Source organism: Rhodamnia argentea, chromosome 4, assembly GCF_020921035.1.
Source record: "Rhodamnia argentea isolate NSW1041297 chromosome 4, ASM2092103v1, whole genome shotgun sequence".
Taxonomy (NCBI): Eukaryota; Viridiplantae; Streptophyta; class Magnoliopsida; order Myrtales; family Myrtaceae; genus Rhodamnia; species Rhodamnia argentea.
Window position 1 is genome coordinate 24,179,915 of NC_063153.1, and position 16,937 is coordinate 24,196,851.

At 38.8% G+C, this 16,937-nt stretch overlaps 1 protein-coding gene, 1 long non-coding RNA gene and 1 pseudogene across 2 annotated transcripts; all 3 read left to right on the plus strand.

Moving 5' to 3' along the window:
• The first annotated feature begins 2,794 nt into the window (after positions 1 to 2,794).
• On the plus strand, positions 2,795 to 5,299 carry LOC125314860 (annotated as a pseudogene).
• A 4,017-nt stretch (positions 5,300 to 9,316) lies between these two features.
• LOC115754942 (deoxypodophyllotoxin synthase-like) lies at positions 9,317 to 11,296 on the plus strand. The gene is made up of 3 exons (XM_030694138.2): positions 9,317 to 9,807; positions 10,054 to 10,381; positions 10,771 to 11,296. Exons 1-3 carry the CDS (start codon positions 9,428 to 9,430, stop codon positions 11,011 to 11,013), a joined length of 951 nt encoding a protein of 316 aa, XP_030549998.2. The 5' UTR covers positions 9,317 to 9,427; the 3' UTR covers positions 11,014 to 11,296.
• A 4,594-nt stretch (positions 11,297 to 15,890) lies between these two features.
• On the plus strand, positions 15,891 to 16,638 carry LOC125314744. Its single transcript, XR_007198176.1, has 2 exons — positions 15,891 to 15,949; positions 16,482 to 16,638. It is a non-coding gene; the product is annotated as an uncharacterized LOC125314744 (long non-coding RNA).
• The last annotated feature ends 299 nt before the right edge of the window (positions 16,639 to 16,937 follow it).

Here is a 16,937-nt window from a genome sequence, read left to right on the forward strand (position 1 = left end):
GTAGTTATGTGATTGTTTGATTTTTTATGTCATGTTAAAGTTTGCACTTAAATAAACAATCATGCCCATAATGCATGCTCCCAATTGTGCCTTGTCCCTTCGGAATACGTACATTAAGCCATGTAATTGGATTTCTATTTTGAAGTATATTCATGCCTGTATGTATGTGAGAATTGTACATCTAGCCCTCTTTTTGTAGGGGCGAATTGATAATTCCAGAAAGAATTTCATGATTTTCCCTATGTATATAGAGATAATCCGTTTTCCGGCCCTAATGGAAGGGCACGTTGTGCATCAAATCGAAACTTTCGGAATTAAAGGTGTATTATGGACATAATTGTTTGTTTTTGTTCAAATTTTGTGTTTTTCCATTTTAATTAAATTCCTAAAAAATCTCAAAAAAGATAACACCTTTTTCTTAGAGTAAATCACATTTTTTTTCATACTTCTCATGTCAAAAATGACATTTAATATAAGTTGGGACTGAGAAATCAATTTCTTAAACTATAATGAATGTTATTTCACTTTTAGGGTAGTTTTTATCTTTATTTTTCATTGTCGCGACCTAAAAATTGATTTTTTCAGGTTAACGGATTATTAGGTTAATTAGATTAACTAACCTAATTCGGACTCTCCCAAGTCTTACCGAATCGCAACTTAGGTTCAATTACACGCCAAGATTTTAAATTGGAGCCGCCACTAATCTTTTATGGTAGGTAGATTAGAAATTTAAATAAAGTATTAGGGAGAAAATACTTTATTTCATACGAACCAGAGATTAAATGGATTCGGGGACTTGGTTACATTAATTTTTCAATTAATGCCCTTTCGGTACCCGATTTTCATGAAAAATCCCTAGTTTGATGATTTGAATTAAAATTTTTTTTGGGGTTTTCTTTTATTAAATGCAATGCTAATGCAACCTGCCTATATGACAAATGAGATGTAATGACATGGCAAAAATGCGTGACATGGCATAATGACGTGGCAAATATGCATGACAAATAAAATATAATAATGCAAACTAAACTATAATGCTATGCAACGTGGATGGTATTTTTTGGTATTTTTTTTGTGTATTTTCGGATTCATGAAAAAATAAAGGTAAAAAAACTACCCTAACATGAAGTAACATCTAATTTAACTTAAGAAATTGATTTCTAAAAGCCCTAATTTTATTAGACATTATTTTCATGCAAAAAGTGAAGAGAAATGTGATTTAACTTAAGAAAACGTGACATCTTTTTTTGGGACTTTTTTAGGAATTTATTTAAACCATGAAAACAATGAAATTTGAACAAAAATAAACAATATTGCCCATAAAACACCTTTAAATCCGAAATTCCGATTTTTATTCACAACATCCCCCGAGATTAGGGTTAGCAAGTGAATATATTATAGAATTACCGTCGTCCCTATATACATAGGGCAAACCTTGAAATTCTATTTAGGAATTAGCGATCCGCTCCTCGAGATCGAGGATTTGATATCTAATTCACATGTACGGGCACGATCGTACTTCGAGATCGAAGTCATATGTTGCCTTTAATGTACGTTTTCTGAGGGACAAGGCACAATTGGGGAGCATGTGTTATGGGCAGTTTTGTTTAAAGATGTGCAAATATTTATTGAATTTTTAAAATCCTTAAGGGATTCTGAAATTTTCAAGGAGATAAGCTCCTATCCAAAAAGGATTTCAAATCTTTTAAAATATGGAAAGATTATCTTCTGAAATTTTTCAAAGTATATTAGATAGCTTTCCAAATTTTAAAGATGTGTTCAAATATCCGAATAGATATACCCGATATATTCGAAAGTCCTATTAGGCTACGAAATATGCTCAAACATTTAAAAAAAATTCTATTGCCATCTTGCAGACATGATCCAAATCACTTCACAATCAAATTACCAGATGATATGCTAAGCATCCAAAAAGATAAGGATGATATCCCGGATTTACTCAGAAATTTTCGAACATACCAGATTCAAGCAACAAACTTTTTCATAGATATGCTCAAAGTGATCCGAAAGTATATATGCACAATATCCCGAGATGCTCCCAAATTCAAAATTTTAAATTGAGTAACTATAATTTATCTAATTTGAAGAATCAATTGCCAAGTTCGAAAGACCACTTCGTGGATAGAACTTGCGGCTCCGTGGATGTTAGACTCATAGGATTTGCAAAAAAACAAATTTGGACCTTTACGGAACACTTCGCTAAACAACACCGAATGGCAAGGATAATTGATTCAAGATAATGTGTAAATCAGCCCCAATAGCGAACAAAGAAGCATGCAGTGATCAGCGACAAGCAATCGTAAAAAAAAATTGTGTTGACGTCAACTTGCAGAAAAATCAGCAGTGGAATGAATCTAGAATATCAGCAAACGACAAGACCAATATGAAGAAAAATCAACCCACAAACAGCTCTAAAAACAGCCCCAAGGCTCACTTGAGCAGCAGCTAAGAAACGTCTGGATCGTGGCTAGACTTGAAGACTAAACAAGAGCACAAGAATACCTTGAACAGCAGCTCGATTGGTGAACAAATAGTATTGGACAATCTGCGGTTCGGCGATGGCACAGCTACGGTTGTGGTGTCGAACGGCTGGTAGCACCGTGAAGATCAAGGTGAGCTTTCGATCTGAATCTTCGTTCAAAACTTGCACCCCACGCTTAGCACTTTGGTCCGAATGGCTAGGTGCGAGCAAACCAACCACCAGTGGATTTTCAACAGCGAGCTGCGGGATTAAGCGGCACTATGGCTGAAGCTCTCGGATTGCATCACCACAATGATTGCTACGAAAGTTGATGAAGTCGGAGGCCACGTCTCACGGTTTTGCTTTCATGGGTGGACTGGATTGATGGGCAAAGACCAGTGGACAACAAGGATTAGTGATGAAAACAGCAACTTCAACAAGGACAGTGGACTGCCCAAAACGAAGGCGCAGTTCTCGGCTGGAGGGATTTTCCGAGAGAGCTTCTCCTCTTTTCTTTCCTCTCGCGATTTTTACTCTCAAGTTTCTGAATTTTTTCTCCGTCCCCCCGTGACGTGAATGTAAGTCCCTTTTATAAGCAAAGACCACTAGGTTTTCTCAAGATCTCCATGTTTTTTTTTTTAAAAGAATATCGTATTATCTTAATATAATTAAAGCTTTAAGGGTTATTAAATAATGCAGATTTTCCAAGCCCAGCATCACACGTATATTTGCAAGATTTGATCCATGTTATATTCGTGGCCTTGATCAAATTTCCAACCAACATGGGCTCGGTCTCGCTCAATTTTGACGAGGCTTAGGACTCTTGTTTTTGCCTATGAATTTTGGACACCATGTCCCCTTCGCGTGCTTGCTAAATTTCTGATGAGTTCTTGCTCGGACCCTATGTCAATTTCAGATTCGCTTCCGCCACGGATCCAATGCAAAATGTAATGCATGAATACTAAAATTGAATGAAAATGATGAGCTATTATTTTTGGTAGGAATTAAAATTTAACTCTAGATTTTTATGCAAAATAAATGAATAAGGAGAAATCAAAATTTAGGTGTCAACATTCATGAATCCGAAAATTCGAAAAACATACCAAAAATATCATCCTCATTGCATAGCATATAGTTTAGTATTTGCCATGTTATGCATTTGCACGTCATCATTTTGCATATCATTATTTGCACATCATTCATGCATATTTTGCCATGTCATATATGTTGGATGCATTAGCATTACACCTAATGAGAGAAAACCGTAAATCACCAAATCAAGGATTTTTCCATGAAAATTGATAGCGAAATGACATTAATTGAAAAATTAGTGTAACCAAGTTTCCGAACTCATAATCTCTGGTTCGTAGAAATAAAATAGTTCTCATGCTATTTTATTTAGGTTTCTAATTAACCTACCAACAAATGATTAATAGCGACTTCAAGATGAATCTTTGCATGAAATTGAACCTAAGTTGCGGATTGATAGGATTTGGGAGAGCCCAAATTACGTTAGTTAAATAATTAACCTAATAATCTATTAACCTAATTTTAGATCGCGATAATTATTACTTTCCTTCCCGAGAACGAATCAAATATATCTACCGAGTCATGCACTTATTAGATGTGGATACGTCAACAGCACATAAAGAAACATTTGAGAAGTCTTGGACGCAACCTCATTGGCCTCTATAAATCTTCCACATGCACATGAAAAGACATCACAAAAAACAACAACAAAAAGTAGTAACACAAAAGGAAAAGCCGATACGTCTCGCCTCCAAAGCTTCCCTAGGTAGATTTCTGCAAAAATGACATGAAATAGGAAGCGCTGACTGGGATTCAGTGCAGAAAGAGGTCGTCAAAGCACCTGAAGACTACGGTTGTTTTTAGGCTCGATATGATAAGCAGTGTTGAGCTTCACGCCAACGTCTTCAAGCAACTGGAAGATTTGTTCAATGTTCCGGCTGAGACGAAGGGCAGTTTCGTCGACCCCCAAAAGCCGTTCGACGGCTTCCTTGGGGACCAACCTCAATCGCCCCTCTACGAAGGGATGGGAATCTCCGGCGTCCTGCACGCGGGACGCATTGAGAAGTTGGCCAGTCTCATGTGGCCTGAGGGAAGTCCCAAATTTTGGTAGGTTTATTTTATCCGAAACCGGTAGTCCACAAGGCGGCCTCGGCCTCATTATTGCTGCACGTTGTATTTTAAAATTACTTAACTATTTCAATGCAAACATTTGGCTTGATTAGCTTGTGGCAAGAAAATCTTGATTGTGTGGTTCTCTCGATGTTGGTTTTAAGAATGTTGTGTTCACCAAGGCATGTATTCTATCTTTATCAGCTTAATTTTCTGGAAACAATGTGCCTTTCATGAATATAATCAAATATGTATGCAGCGAAACAATGAATTCGTTTGCAAAGAGGCTCTCCGAGTTGGAATCAGTGATTACCGGGATGGTGTTTCGAAGTTTCGGCGAGGAGAAATATCTGGATACGCATGCCAACTCCCTGAAGGACTCGATCCGATTCATGAGATACGAAGCTCCGATGACTCAGGAGACTCGGTCCGGGGCAAGTGAGCACTGCGACAAGGACTTCATCACAATAATTCGACAAAATCACGTGAACGGGTTGGAGGTGCTAACAAAGGATGGAAAGTGGATTCAGGTCGAACCTTCGCCTTCCACCTCCATAGTCAGGGTTGGGGAGCCAATTCTGGTGAGCGTATTTTCCTTCCCTCATGCCAAGGCATGTGATTCAAATCGGATGAGTTTTCTTTTTCCCTTCTCTTGAATTCATGTCACAGTGGACATAGCTCGTGTACGTTTCGCATTCTTCTAGACTAAGATTGGCTCGATCAAGGGTTAAGTTTCCACGATAACTTTTAGTTTGGAGGTAGGTAAAATTACATGCAGATTAACTTTACCGAAGACCAGGCACCAAGTGCTGGTTATATAAACTCGTCTATTATACTAACCAAATTATATTTCGACATGTTTCATATTGAAATTGCATTAGGACTCACAAAAAAATATCTATGAGTCGACCATTTTTATTTTTTTATTTTTTGTTATTTGTCTAGTTAATCTAGATATGAAATGAGATGATGCAATAATTCTTACTTTAAGTGGCACTACTTTTGTCATAGCTCATGAAAAGAAAGGAGTCATTTAACATTTTCATCACAATCTTCGCCTTGACATAGTTTTTTTTTTCTTGAAAAACCTTGACATAGTTAGATGTGAGATAAAAGTAAGGGGTAAGAACGTAAGAATGCCATAACTTTAGTACATGTTCACATGAGTGCTATAACTTTTTTTCACTTACTTAAGTTGCACATATTTGGAAAATTGATTACTTTAGAGCCATCAGCGAAGCCCTCACTCAACGCATTTGCGGCCCTCGCCCAATCTAGGCAAGGCCTTCACTGTCAGCTAGAAAAAAAAAATGAAAAATATCATAATATTAATAGTATAATAGTAAAAATCCGCATAGCGCTTTAGTTTATGACATATGTTCCACGGGAAAGTCTCCTGTGATGATATGTTGTGTGTTCGCACGAATATGAAAATCAAATGTGTCTAAGAAGCCCGTACCGCCTTGAATATGCCAAGAAAGGGGTGGAAAGTTGTTTCCTCTCAAAAAATTCGTCAAGTGGACGCCATCGATGGCCCCGTCAAAAGACATTCCTCGACGGGTATCCCGGCAAATGCGAAATCGCATGGTCCTAGAATTGTTGATCAGACTATGACAGTCTAGAAAAACACATGGAATAGACTTAAGGATGACTCAGAGTTAGAACCCGACGGCACAAGCTCAAATCAACGAGAGTTAGGTAAAACTAAATGAATAAAATAAAATAAAAAAGAAATGGAATGGAATAAGTAAATCTTTTAATTGGTCGAAGTGTGTATACCATTCTTCTTGAACCTGTTGCGCTTGTAATAATTTAGTTCTAAACCTTTTGACAATTTGCCAATTTAGTCGTCAAACCTTTCAATTTTGCCAATTTAATCATGAACCTTTTGACGATTTGTCAATTTAGTCCTGCTGACCAATTTTGGCCGGTAACCGCTAACGTGGCGATCTAGTTAGAGCTAGCCGGCGATGACATGGATAATTGTTTTTAAAATGCAAAAATATGAATTTTCTGACGTGCAGTTTCATGTGATGACATGCCATGTAATGACATGCCATGTAATGATGTCTATTATGTGGTGAAGTGTCTTGTGATGATACATTGCGTGATCACGTGAACACATGAATCATAGTGTGATGTGTATGCATGCCCATTTTACTACATGATTTGATCGTCAATGATGCATCTTTTGAAGGGGCGGAGTCGTTTTTCTTATACGGCTTATTTGGCGTTAAATGTGTTGGATGAGGCAAATAATCCATTCCGACCCATCTTTCATAATGCTTGGTTTCGAGAGCTTACAATTTGTTGAGAAAGATAAATCGGAGAACAAGAATTGATGAATTTTCTATATCATTCAATATATCATAAAGAACATTACATCAGCCTATTTATAGGCTTTATAATATCACTATCTAATGCAATATATCAATTAAGATACACAGAATCAAGAGATATAGGCGTAATCTTGAGAGATACAGAAAGGTAATATAAATATTTCAATTATCTCTAATATAGGAAAATATTATAGAGAATCAACCTAAGTATACCTAACAGTTTTATGTCTAAAATATTTTGGAAACGCGAGCATATGTTAGCCCTTGGAATTTCGGTCACAAGCCCAATGCGACTTGAGTTTGCTTTTGGGGTTGGCACAATTACCACTGCAAAGGCTTTTCCACGCTTCCCATGTTAGCTTGTTCTATTGAATCCATTCTAAACCCGCGATAGATTTTTCTTAACAAATGATTGGTAAAGGCAGAATGATTTGAAATTGCACAAGAGGAAGCAAAAGACACCCTTTGAAACTTGGATAAGATCTCATCTTTAGCAGCAAAAGCATTCTGCAAACGAAGTTGCACGGCACTCTATCCGGACTCGTTAGAAAGTTGACATTTTGCCCACTTCAATCCATTTTCAATAAATGCACGGCCATCCGATTCCAGACACATCTCGTTGGGCTAATCTTGTGATGACTGCGACGTCTTTTTTTTTTTTTTAACTATAGCTACGTGATGAATAGGGGCAAAAATAGTAAAAGAGACCATATTTGACTCTCGATTTTCTTGGGGAGATTTTTACAAAATTTCTCTTCTCGGAATAGAAATTCATTTGATAGCGCCATGAAATTTCTACGGTTATTAGCAGTCAGGCCTTGGTCAACGAACAACGGACCAAATAGATAAGAAGAATTTTTATTTCTATTTCTGTTCCAGAAATTAAAAAAAATTATTTTACCAACAACATTTACGTTCCAAACATGTTCTCAGAAATAAAAAAATAAAATGGTTATTATTCGTGCCCTTAATTATATTGTCATTTATGCATCTAGTCAGGGACGATTATGATGAAATCCTATCTAGAGTATCACCTATTTTCTTTGTCTTGGTTCCATCGCTGCAATCCCATTCTTCCTCACTTTCTCCGCTTCTTCACTTAGACTCCGCCGTCCACCAACGTCCAACTCATCTCCGAATTCAATTGGAATCCTGCCTCTATACTTGCTTTCGTCGCCAAATTCCAATTCCTTTACTTGCTTTCATCGCCAGCAAACATCTTCACCAAAGTCTCTCTCTCGTGCATCATTTTCCTTGCTAGAAGGTTCGAAGAGAGAGCCAAGTTCGAGCCCGTCAGCTCATCCAGTTGGACCCACTTTTACTTAAAAATTTGAGCCAAGGGGATACGAGCCAAATTGGATGTATTAACTCATCCACACCACACCAGAAAACCACGCCAGTTTTCCGATGCGGGTCTATTCTAACACAGTTCACACTTGCATGTCAACACTTCTATCACCACAATTTGAACACCAAAAATCGAGCACGCCTCATCGCTTACAAACCACTAGTCCCATGGTCGACCCGGCGCACAACAACTCCTTGACCACTTTAAAATGACTCTTAATCATCAATCTTCCCTAGGTGAAAAAGACTTGGGACTCTTCTATTTTGGTCTATTCTTCATCATCAGTGTATGAAATTCCCTATCCTCCTAAAATTGAACTTCTCGAGTTAAGTATTTTCTTCGGTTCCCTCCAAACCTCTAAACGGGCCACTAGCTTTTGATTTAAACTTTTCAAAACATCTAAGAGTTCAAACATTAAAATGTTCTAGGTTTACACTTATATAAGGAAGACGCACTGTTACATCACCAATCCAATTACTCGTATTATTTTCCAATTTCCAGTACTATATTTTTGTTCCGAAAACTAAATAAACGCAAGTAAGTTTTCTTTTTTCAGATGCCACTATTCAAAAGGTAAGGGTTATGTCTTTGCTTGCGGGGGTTGCTGTTTCTGAATGTGGCATTAATATCAGGCTTCAATTTTCACCTTACTGCTGATTTGTTTCCATGTATTCCACGTAGAAGACATGCAGGAAGAGGAAGACAACCTTCATCAATGGTTTTGTTAAAGTCAAGTCACCAACTGTCTTTGCTTGCGGGGGTTGCTGTTTCTGAATGTGGCATTAATATCAGGCTTCAATTTTCACCTTACTGCTGATTTGTTTCCATGTATTCCACGTAGAAGACATGCAGGAAGAGGAAGACAACCTTCATCAATGGTTTTGTTAAAGTCAAGTCACCAACTGTCCAAAAGCTATATGCCCAAAAAAAAAATTGCATTGATTAGTCAACTCTTGTTTTAACGGCAAAAAAGAGGGGGGGAAAGGAAAATAATCGACCCTTCTTGGAAAAAATTTACCTTTAAAATTGCTGCAGTGGCCTCTACAAGGATGCACAAGCCCTATAAATCCAGCTGAGAACCACCCCAAGAAAGACGTATCCAGAAGAAAGACATTAACCATGAGCCCTATTCCAACACTGAAGCTTCCCCTGATAGATCTGTCTGAATTAGCTGGCTCGAAGCCGGGGACGGGTCGATGGGACTCCTTGCAAAGTCAAGTCCGACGAGCCCTCGAAGAATTCGGTTGCTTCGAAGCTTTGTACGATGTGATTAACCCGGAGCTTCACAATGATGTGTTCCAAGAATTGGAGGAATTGGTCGAGCTCCCGGCCGATGTGAAGCGCCGGTTCGTGGTCCTGGATAAGCTGTACCAAGGCTACACAGCGGATCGTCCTGTTGCGCCTCTCTACGAGGCTTTTGGAGTGGGGTACGCCCCCAACTCGGGTTCGATTGAAACATTAGCGGATCTCATGTGGCCAGAGGGAAACGCAAGATTTTGGTAATTCTGATTTCTTTATTATTACTGGCAGCCATATTATCGGTTCCCATTGGGGAAGTGTCAAGAGAGTAATGTTCATCAAATGAATCACTAATGACGCTAATTCAAAATTTCGATTACTTTGATACATGAAGAAAACCTAGAAAACGCCGTACACATAAAAGCACGCAACACGAAGTTGCCAATTTACACCCCTATCTGTTGAAACTGCCAGTTTCGATGTGTGCCTTTCTTATGAACGTGTAGTGAGACGATGAATACGTATGCTGCGAGGGTTTTCGAGTTGGAATCCCTGGTGAAGAAGCTGGTTCTGGGAAGCTTGGGCGTAGACAAGTACATGGATTCGCTAGCCAAGTCGGCCAGATACAATTTGCGCCTCATGAGATACGCAGCTCCTGGGACCGAGGAGTCCAAGAAGCCCGGGGTTAAGTGCCATCGGGACTCCAACTTCGTGACCATACTTCACCAGAATCATGTGAACGGATTGGAAATTCAAACTGAGGATGGACATTGGATCGAGGTCGCCTTTTCCTCGCCGTCATCTTTCGTCGTCCTCACTGGGGAGTCATTCTACGTGAGTCCCTCCACCACCCTCTCACTATTGAATTCGGTTCAAAGAGTTGGTAAATCATTGTTCGCATTTATCATATTGATCATCACGTTTGGTAATAGCTAGAATTACGACATTAAAGCTGATTTTTTTTCTTTTGTGAAATTCTCATCGACGGGTCACCGTGTGAACCATAGATTCGAATGTTTGAATGAACATCAATACGATGAGATCGATGCTAGCTTGTGGTGAGATGTTAAAACTCGTCCGATATAACCTAGACATGAAAACCTTGTATAATCGGTCGAAAGAAGTCAAGATTTAAAGTCTCTCGAGAATTATAATCTTCTGGATAATTGACCTTGAACGTCGTGAGCCTCTCCCATTTTTATTTTTATTTTTTTGCAACGCAGGGATGGAGCAATGGAAGATTACACAGCCCTCGTCACCGAGTAATGATGAGCGGGCACGAGCCAAGATATTCCATAGGATTCTTCTCTTCCGACCAGGGCACGGTTCAGTGTCCGGAAGAGCTTGTGGACGAGCAACATCCTCTTCTTTTTAAGCCCTTTGATTCAGCTGGTCTCTCCCGCATCTACAAGACCGAAGAGGGCCTGAATGGAGCTTCGGCAATGGATACTTTCTACAGAATTTGAACATCGAGGTGCTCTCGAAGCGTCGCGTGTCCTTCCTCCCCTGTCAATCAATCGCGAGTCGAGTCTTAAGGCCTATGTTTTACCGTCCATAATAACTAATCGAGCGGACGGTCGCTCGGTATCTGCAAAGCATAACTGGTTTCCCTTTCTTTCCCCTTTTGGAGCTTGTTTCGGTTATCATCATCTGACCCATTTGCAGATCCTCGGAGCTATGTGTGCTTCAGGCTGTTGATGATGAGATTGGTTGTAGCAAAGCAAGTACCGTAAAAGAAAATGACAATATAAATGAGTGTTCGTGAAGAAATTTTCTTTCTTTTCTCTCTCCTAAGGAAAAGAACTCTTTACTTATTTTCCTACTAGCAGCAAAAAGCATTTTACTTGAGAAAAATTTGAAATAAAAAAAAGAAGTTCTTGTGTAAATGAAATAAGGCTGGCTTAAAAGCCAAAAAGCATTTGTATAAACACCAGTCTTTCGTGTCTCTACGACTCATGGTGGACCGCGCTTAGACCTTGTTGAAAATATGTCTCGAGTTGATCCACTAAAGGAAACTTGATTCAGGTACAAGTCCTAGTTGAGTTGAATTCCTAATTTGATTAGATTTCTTACATTGGATCCAAATCTTTTCTACATAAGAAGTGAGTTTTCTTTATAAATTGCATTTGAAAGAAACTTCTTTCCTTGATAATCAATTGGTTGTATCAATTTGATTTATAGTGGAATGTTGTCCTACTATGCCTGTAAGGTAGGTACCACCGACCGAACCATGTAAATTCAGCGCTCGATTTGATTCATTTATTTTGTTTATTCTATTGTTCGATCTCTTATTTTTTGTCGTAGAGCTACTACCTCGAGCTATCTCAAAGTAAGCGAAAAATTGCACTTCATAAACATGTTTTATATAATTCAATCGAATTCCTCAAAAAAAAAAAAAAAAAAAGACCAATGCAGTTGCACCAACAATTTCTTTCTTCATATATATACAGATCCAGATAACGTATGCGGCAATATATGCGATATAAGCCTACTTCCCTTCACAAGAATGCATGAACCATATGTATAGCCATCTTTCTAGGAAAGCTATTCTTTCCATAAACTGTTATGCTAGTAAAATCTTTTTTTTTTTTAAATCTTATGCACGTGGAAAAAACACATCATAGAGACAAAAGCTACAAAAGCAAAAGCCAAATGGGGGTTCTCTCTCACTGGGATTCGGCAGAGAAAGAGGTAGTGAAAGCACTTGTTGAACTTCACAATGATGTCTTCACAATGAATCACTGAATTCATGTTCAACGAGGCTCCCCGAACTGGAATATTGATGACCATCATGGTGTTTCGAAGTTTAGGCGTGGAGAAATATCTAGATATGCACGCTGATTCCTTTAACCGGACGATCCGAGCCATGACATACGAAGCGCCGACCACTCTGGAGCCTCAGATCGGAGCAAGCTCGCGAGGTGATGAGACTTTCTTGATCACACTTCAACAAAATAATGTGGAGGGATTGGAGGTGCAAACAAAGGGTAGCGAGGGGATTCAAGTCGCACATTTGACTTCCACCTTTATTGTCATGGTTGGAGAGTCCTTTCTAGTGAGGGTCTTTCCTTTCTCTCGTGCTATGGCTTTTAATTCACATCCACAGTTATAGTGATGGTTGTATAAACTCATTCTACGGTATCAACCAAATTATATTTGTAACACATTCTACAATGAGTTATGGTCTCTTCTCACCAGACCAGCCATGATAGCAATTTCCACCGACAGCGGAACAAATTGGGAGTGGACCACCAAGCTCCCCCTTAATTCAACTATTGGTCTTTTCTCGCCAGACCAACCGTGACCAACCGTGACCAACCGTGATAGCAATTTCCACCGACACCAGAACATATTGGGAGTGGACCACCAAGCTCCCCCTTAATTCAAGGGTTGATCTCTTCACACCAGACCAACTATGATAGCAATTTGGAGTGGACCACCAAGCTCCCCCTTAATTCAAGGGTTGGTCTCTTTGGGAGTGGACCACCAATCAATCATTGGCTCTGATACCATTTGTTAGTAGCAATTTGGAGTGAACCACCAAGCTCCCAAGCTCCCTCTTAATTCAAGGGTTGGTCTCTTTGGGAGCGAAACACCAATCAACCTTCGGCTTTGATACCATTTGTTAAGAGTGCGCAACAGAAGTCCAATACCTTCATTCGGAGAGATCACCAAGAGGGAGCTCAAGTTGAAGCCCATTAATATATCCAGTTGAACCCACCTTTACTCAAAAGATTAAGCCAATGAGTTACAGGCTAATTAGGATATATTAACTACTCAACACTACATCAATTATCCGATGTGAGATTTTTCTAACACAATCCAGACGTGCATCGTGACACATTCAAATGCCATTCCTTTATATTCAAAACACTAGAGAAGGAATCACCATATCCTTTCCACCTTATTCCTTGCTAATAAATGAACACAAGAATTGTAATGCTTTTTTCCATATGATTCCTTCGTCCATTGCATCCCAGCTTCCTTCGTTCCACTCATCGTACCAAATGTCACGTCAGGGGTCAAAATTCATCCGAGTTCCATTCAGCATGTTGTGCTATTGACCACATGCCAGTGCACGGTGAAGCGAATGCATGAATCCTAACACGATGTGTGCATCTTAGGTTGCCTAGAAGATTTAAATGGGCAAAAGTCTCAAAAAAGTCCTAAACTTATTGCATTGGTACCAATTTATTCATAAAATCCTTATTGGGGCCAATTCAGTCATAAACCTTTTGTATTAGTGCTAATTCAGTCATAAATCTTTTATGGGTACCAATTTAGCCCTCAACCTTTTGTATTTATGTCAATTCAGTCTTAAACATTTTGAATTTATTTTAATTGAGTCAATTCGGTCAATTTTGATCGAAAATTGTAGACATGGATGTCGATTGTACTACGTGGCTCAACCGGCGCAAATGTGGCATTTTTAAATATTATTAAGTATTTTTAATAAGTTGTTTGATTTTTTTTTCTTTTTTGCATTTTTTTTTTTTTGGATTAGGGGTCAGCAAGGGTCACTAGGACCCTCGACCAGGTCCGGCCAAACCGGGGAGCCACGGCCCTCGCCGACCCCAAGTGAGAGCTTATTGGCCCTTGCGGAGGCCGGGCGAGGCCGCAACACCCCTCGCCCGGACCCAACGAGGGCCAATAAGCCTTCACCTGGGGCTGGTCGTCGGCCCCAATGCAAAAAAAGAAATTGAAAGAAACGAAAAAGAAGAAAAAAAAACCAAAAAATTACTAAAAAATATTTGAAAATATTTAAATAATATTAATAAAAAAAATACCACATCAACGCCAGCATGCCATGTAGGATAAGCGACTTCCACGTCAGCGATTTTCGAATAAACTTGGCTGGATTAACTCGGTTAGCAAAATGCAAAATATTTATGGCTGAATTGGCACAAATAAAAAAAGTTTAAGACTAAATTGACATCAATAAAAAGTATATGACTGAATTGACATCCATACAAAAGGTTTAAGATTGAGTTGGCACCAATAAAAGGTTAAGCATTGAATTAGAATCAATGTAATAGGTTTAAGACTTTTGTGATACTTTTGCCGATCCTTAATGATGCGATCGTATTGGAGGATGCAGATAATCCCTTCAGACCAATTTTCCCCTCTCAAAAGATAAGACTTGATGGACCCGCTTCTCCAATAATTGATGTAAAATGTGCTCGTAAATGGACCCTTCGTATAATTGACGTCAGAAAATACAACCCTAATTGAAAAAGTTCCTTCCAATTAATTTCTTATCAATAGATTACAAACATGTACACGTGAGAATCGGGATTATTTCTATGTTTTAATTCCCTTTTCGGTATATATGAGAAGTAGGTTATTATGCAATTATTTATCGCTAGATCGATCATAAATCGGATGTTGGATTTTCTGTTATGATATATCCACGTATATTACAAAATAAAAAGTACGATATTGTAATGGTATCATTGGGACTTTCTTCTTAAGATATATCTAGTGCTAAAATTGATTTCAATTGGACGTAATTTCTCATAGTATGGTATTGAGAAGTCTTTCTCACCTTTATCCTAGTAATAGGCTAACGCGAAATCAACGGATAGCCTATTCTTGATCGGGTAAGTAAAATTGCCCTATCACCTAACCCCAAACATCACAACTACCGATACGAATCATGTAGAGTTAGTTTAGGATTTCTTTTAACTAAATAGTCCCGTCTTGCTTAACTTTAGATTTTCGTGTAGAATCAGAATTGCCACTCGCATGTTTTACGTGCTTGTAACCCACTTTCACATCGACTGAGATATCTAGATAATCATTCCACTACTAATTAGAAAAGCTAATCAGATATCCAAATCTAGATAAATATGTGCATGTGTCACTATGTGCACCATATTATTACTTCCCTTCGCGAGAACGCATGGCATATATCGATAGATAGCCATCTAGAAAAGCTAATTTTTGGGGAAATTATCAAAAAAGTCCTAAACCTTTCAATTGTGCAAATTCAATCTTAAATCTTTTGACAACTTGCCAATTCAATCTATGGGAAAGGCCCCCCCTCGAAAGGCCCCCTGCGATCGTTATCTATGGGAAAATTAAATATTTTAGGATATGTGGGCAATTTTGTAATTTGTGCCATGTAGGGTTTCGTTATATATATTTAGGGCGAAACATGTCTCTATTATATAGAGAGGGTGTGAGAAAGAGCGGTTGTATACTTTTAGTGAAACAGATCTCGGTTCCCCGTGGACGTAGGTAGGCGGAACATCTCCGCTGCCGAACCACGTAAATTCTTGTGTTGTGCGAATTTCCATTACTTTCTTGCATCGTTGATAGTAGCGAATTAAGATATTCGACAGTTAATTGGTGATCGCTGCTCTTGTAAATATTGAAGCGTCATTGTTGGTGAGTGTGAGCGTGTTTGTCTTAGCACGGGGTGAATAAGATCCACAGGCCATTGATTAGACGCCAAACACGCTGAGGGAGAATAAACTACTTAAGTTCTCGGGAGAAAGTAACTGGTTTGTTTGGAAATAAAGACAAAGATATCGTCTGGGGATTCGGATATGCATGGGAAAGGGTTAGTATCATCTCTACACCTCGGGAGAGATTCTAGGTTCCCCCGTGTCTGTATATCCGAAAATAGGAATACGAGTATACATGGTGATGCATCATATGTGGCAACACCATTGATGACATGTCATGTCCTATAACGACGTTCTACGTAATGTTTACGATGTCTTGGGTCATGCGATGTGCCACGTGATGGTGTGTATAAGGTGGCAAAGTGTCGTGTGAATATATATATATATATATATATATATATCGGGTCATGATGTGGATGCATGAATCCTAGTCTGAACTGTAACTAGATGGTTTAATCCTTAACGGTGAATGTTTCGAAATGGCGAAGTCATTTTTCTGATGTTGTTGTTGGTGAGTGAGTGAGTGTGCGTGTGATTGTCTTAGCACGGAGTGAATAAGATCCATATGCCATTGATTAGACGCCAAACATACTGCGGGAAAATGAACTTCTTAAGTTCTCGTGCGAATGCAACTGGTTTGTTTGGAAACAAAAACAATGATATCGTGTCGGGATTCAGTTACCCCGGGAAGGGTTAGGATCATCTCATTCCTCAGGAGTGATTCTAGGTACCCCATGTCCATGTGTATCTGCAAATACGAATATGATTATCATTGATAATGTGCCATATGTGGCATGCCATCGATGACGGGAAAAGTACCAAAAATCTTAACTCTACTGCATCAGTACCAATTCAATCTTAAACCTTTTAGTTTGACTAAATTAGTCCTAAACCTTGCAAATCATCAATGTTGATGTCGACCATCCTACGTGACAAGACCGGTGCTAACATAGACATTGTTAATATATTATTTTTGAATT

Coding starts and splice junctions, on each gene's coding strand:
- LOC115754942 (XM_030694138.2), top strand. CDS start 9,428: ATGAGCCCTATTCCAACACTGAAGCTTCCCCTGATAGATCTGTCTGAA. Junction 9,808..10,053: donor GAGGGAAACGCAAGATTTTG/GTAATTCTGATT, acceptor ATGAACGTGTAG/TGAGACGATGAATACGTATG. Junction 10,382..10,770: donor TCACTGGGGAGTCATTCTAC/GTGAGTCCCTCC, acceptor TTTGCAACGCAG/GGATGGAGCAATGGAAGATT.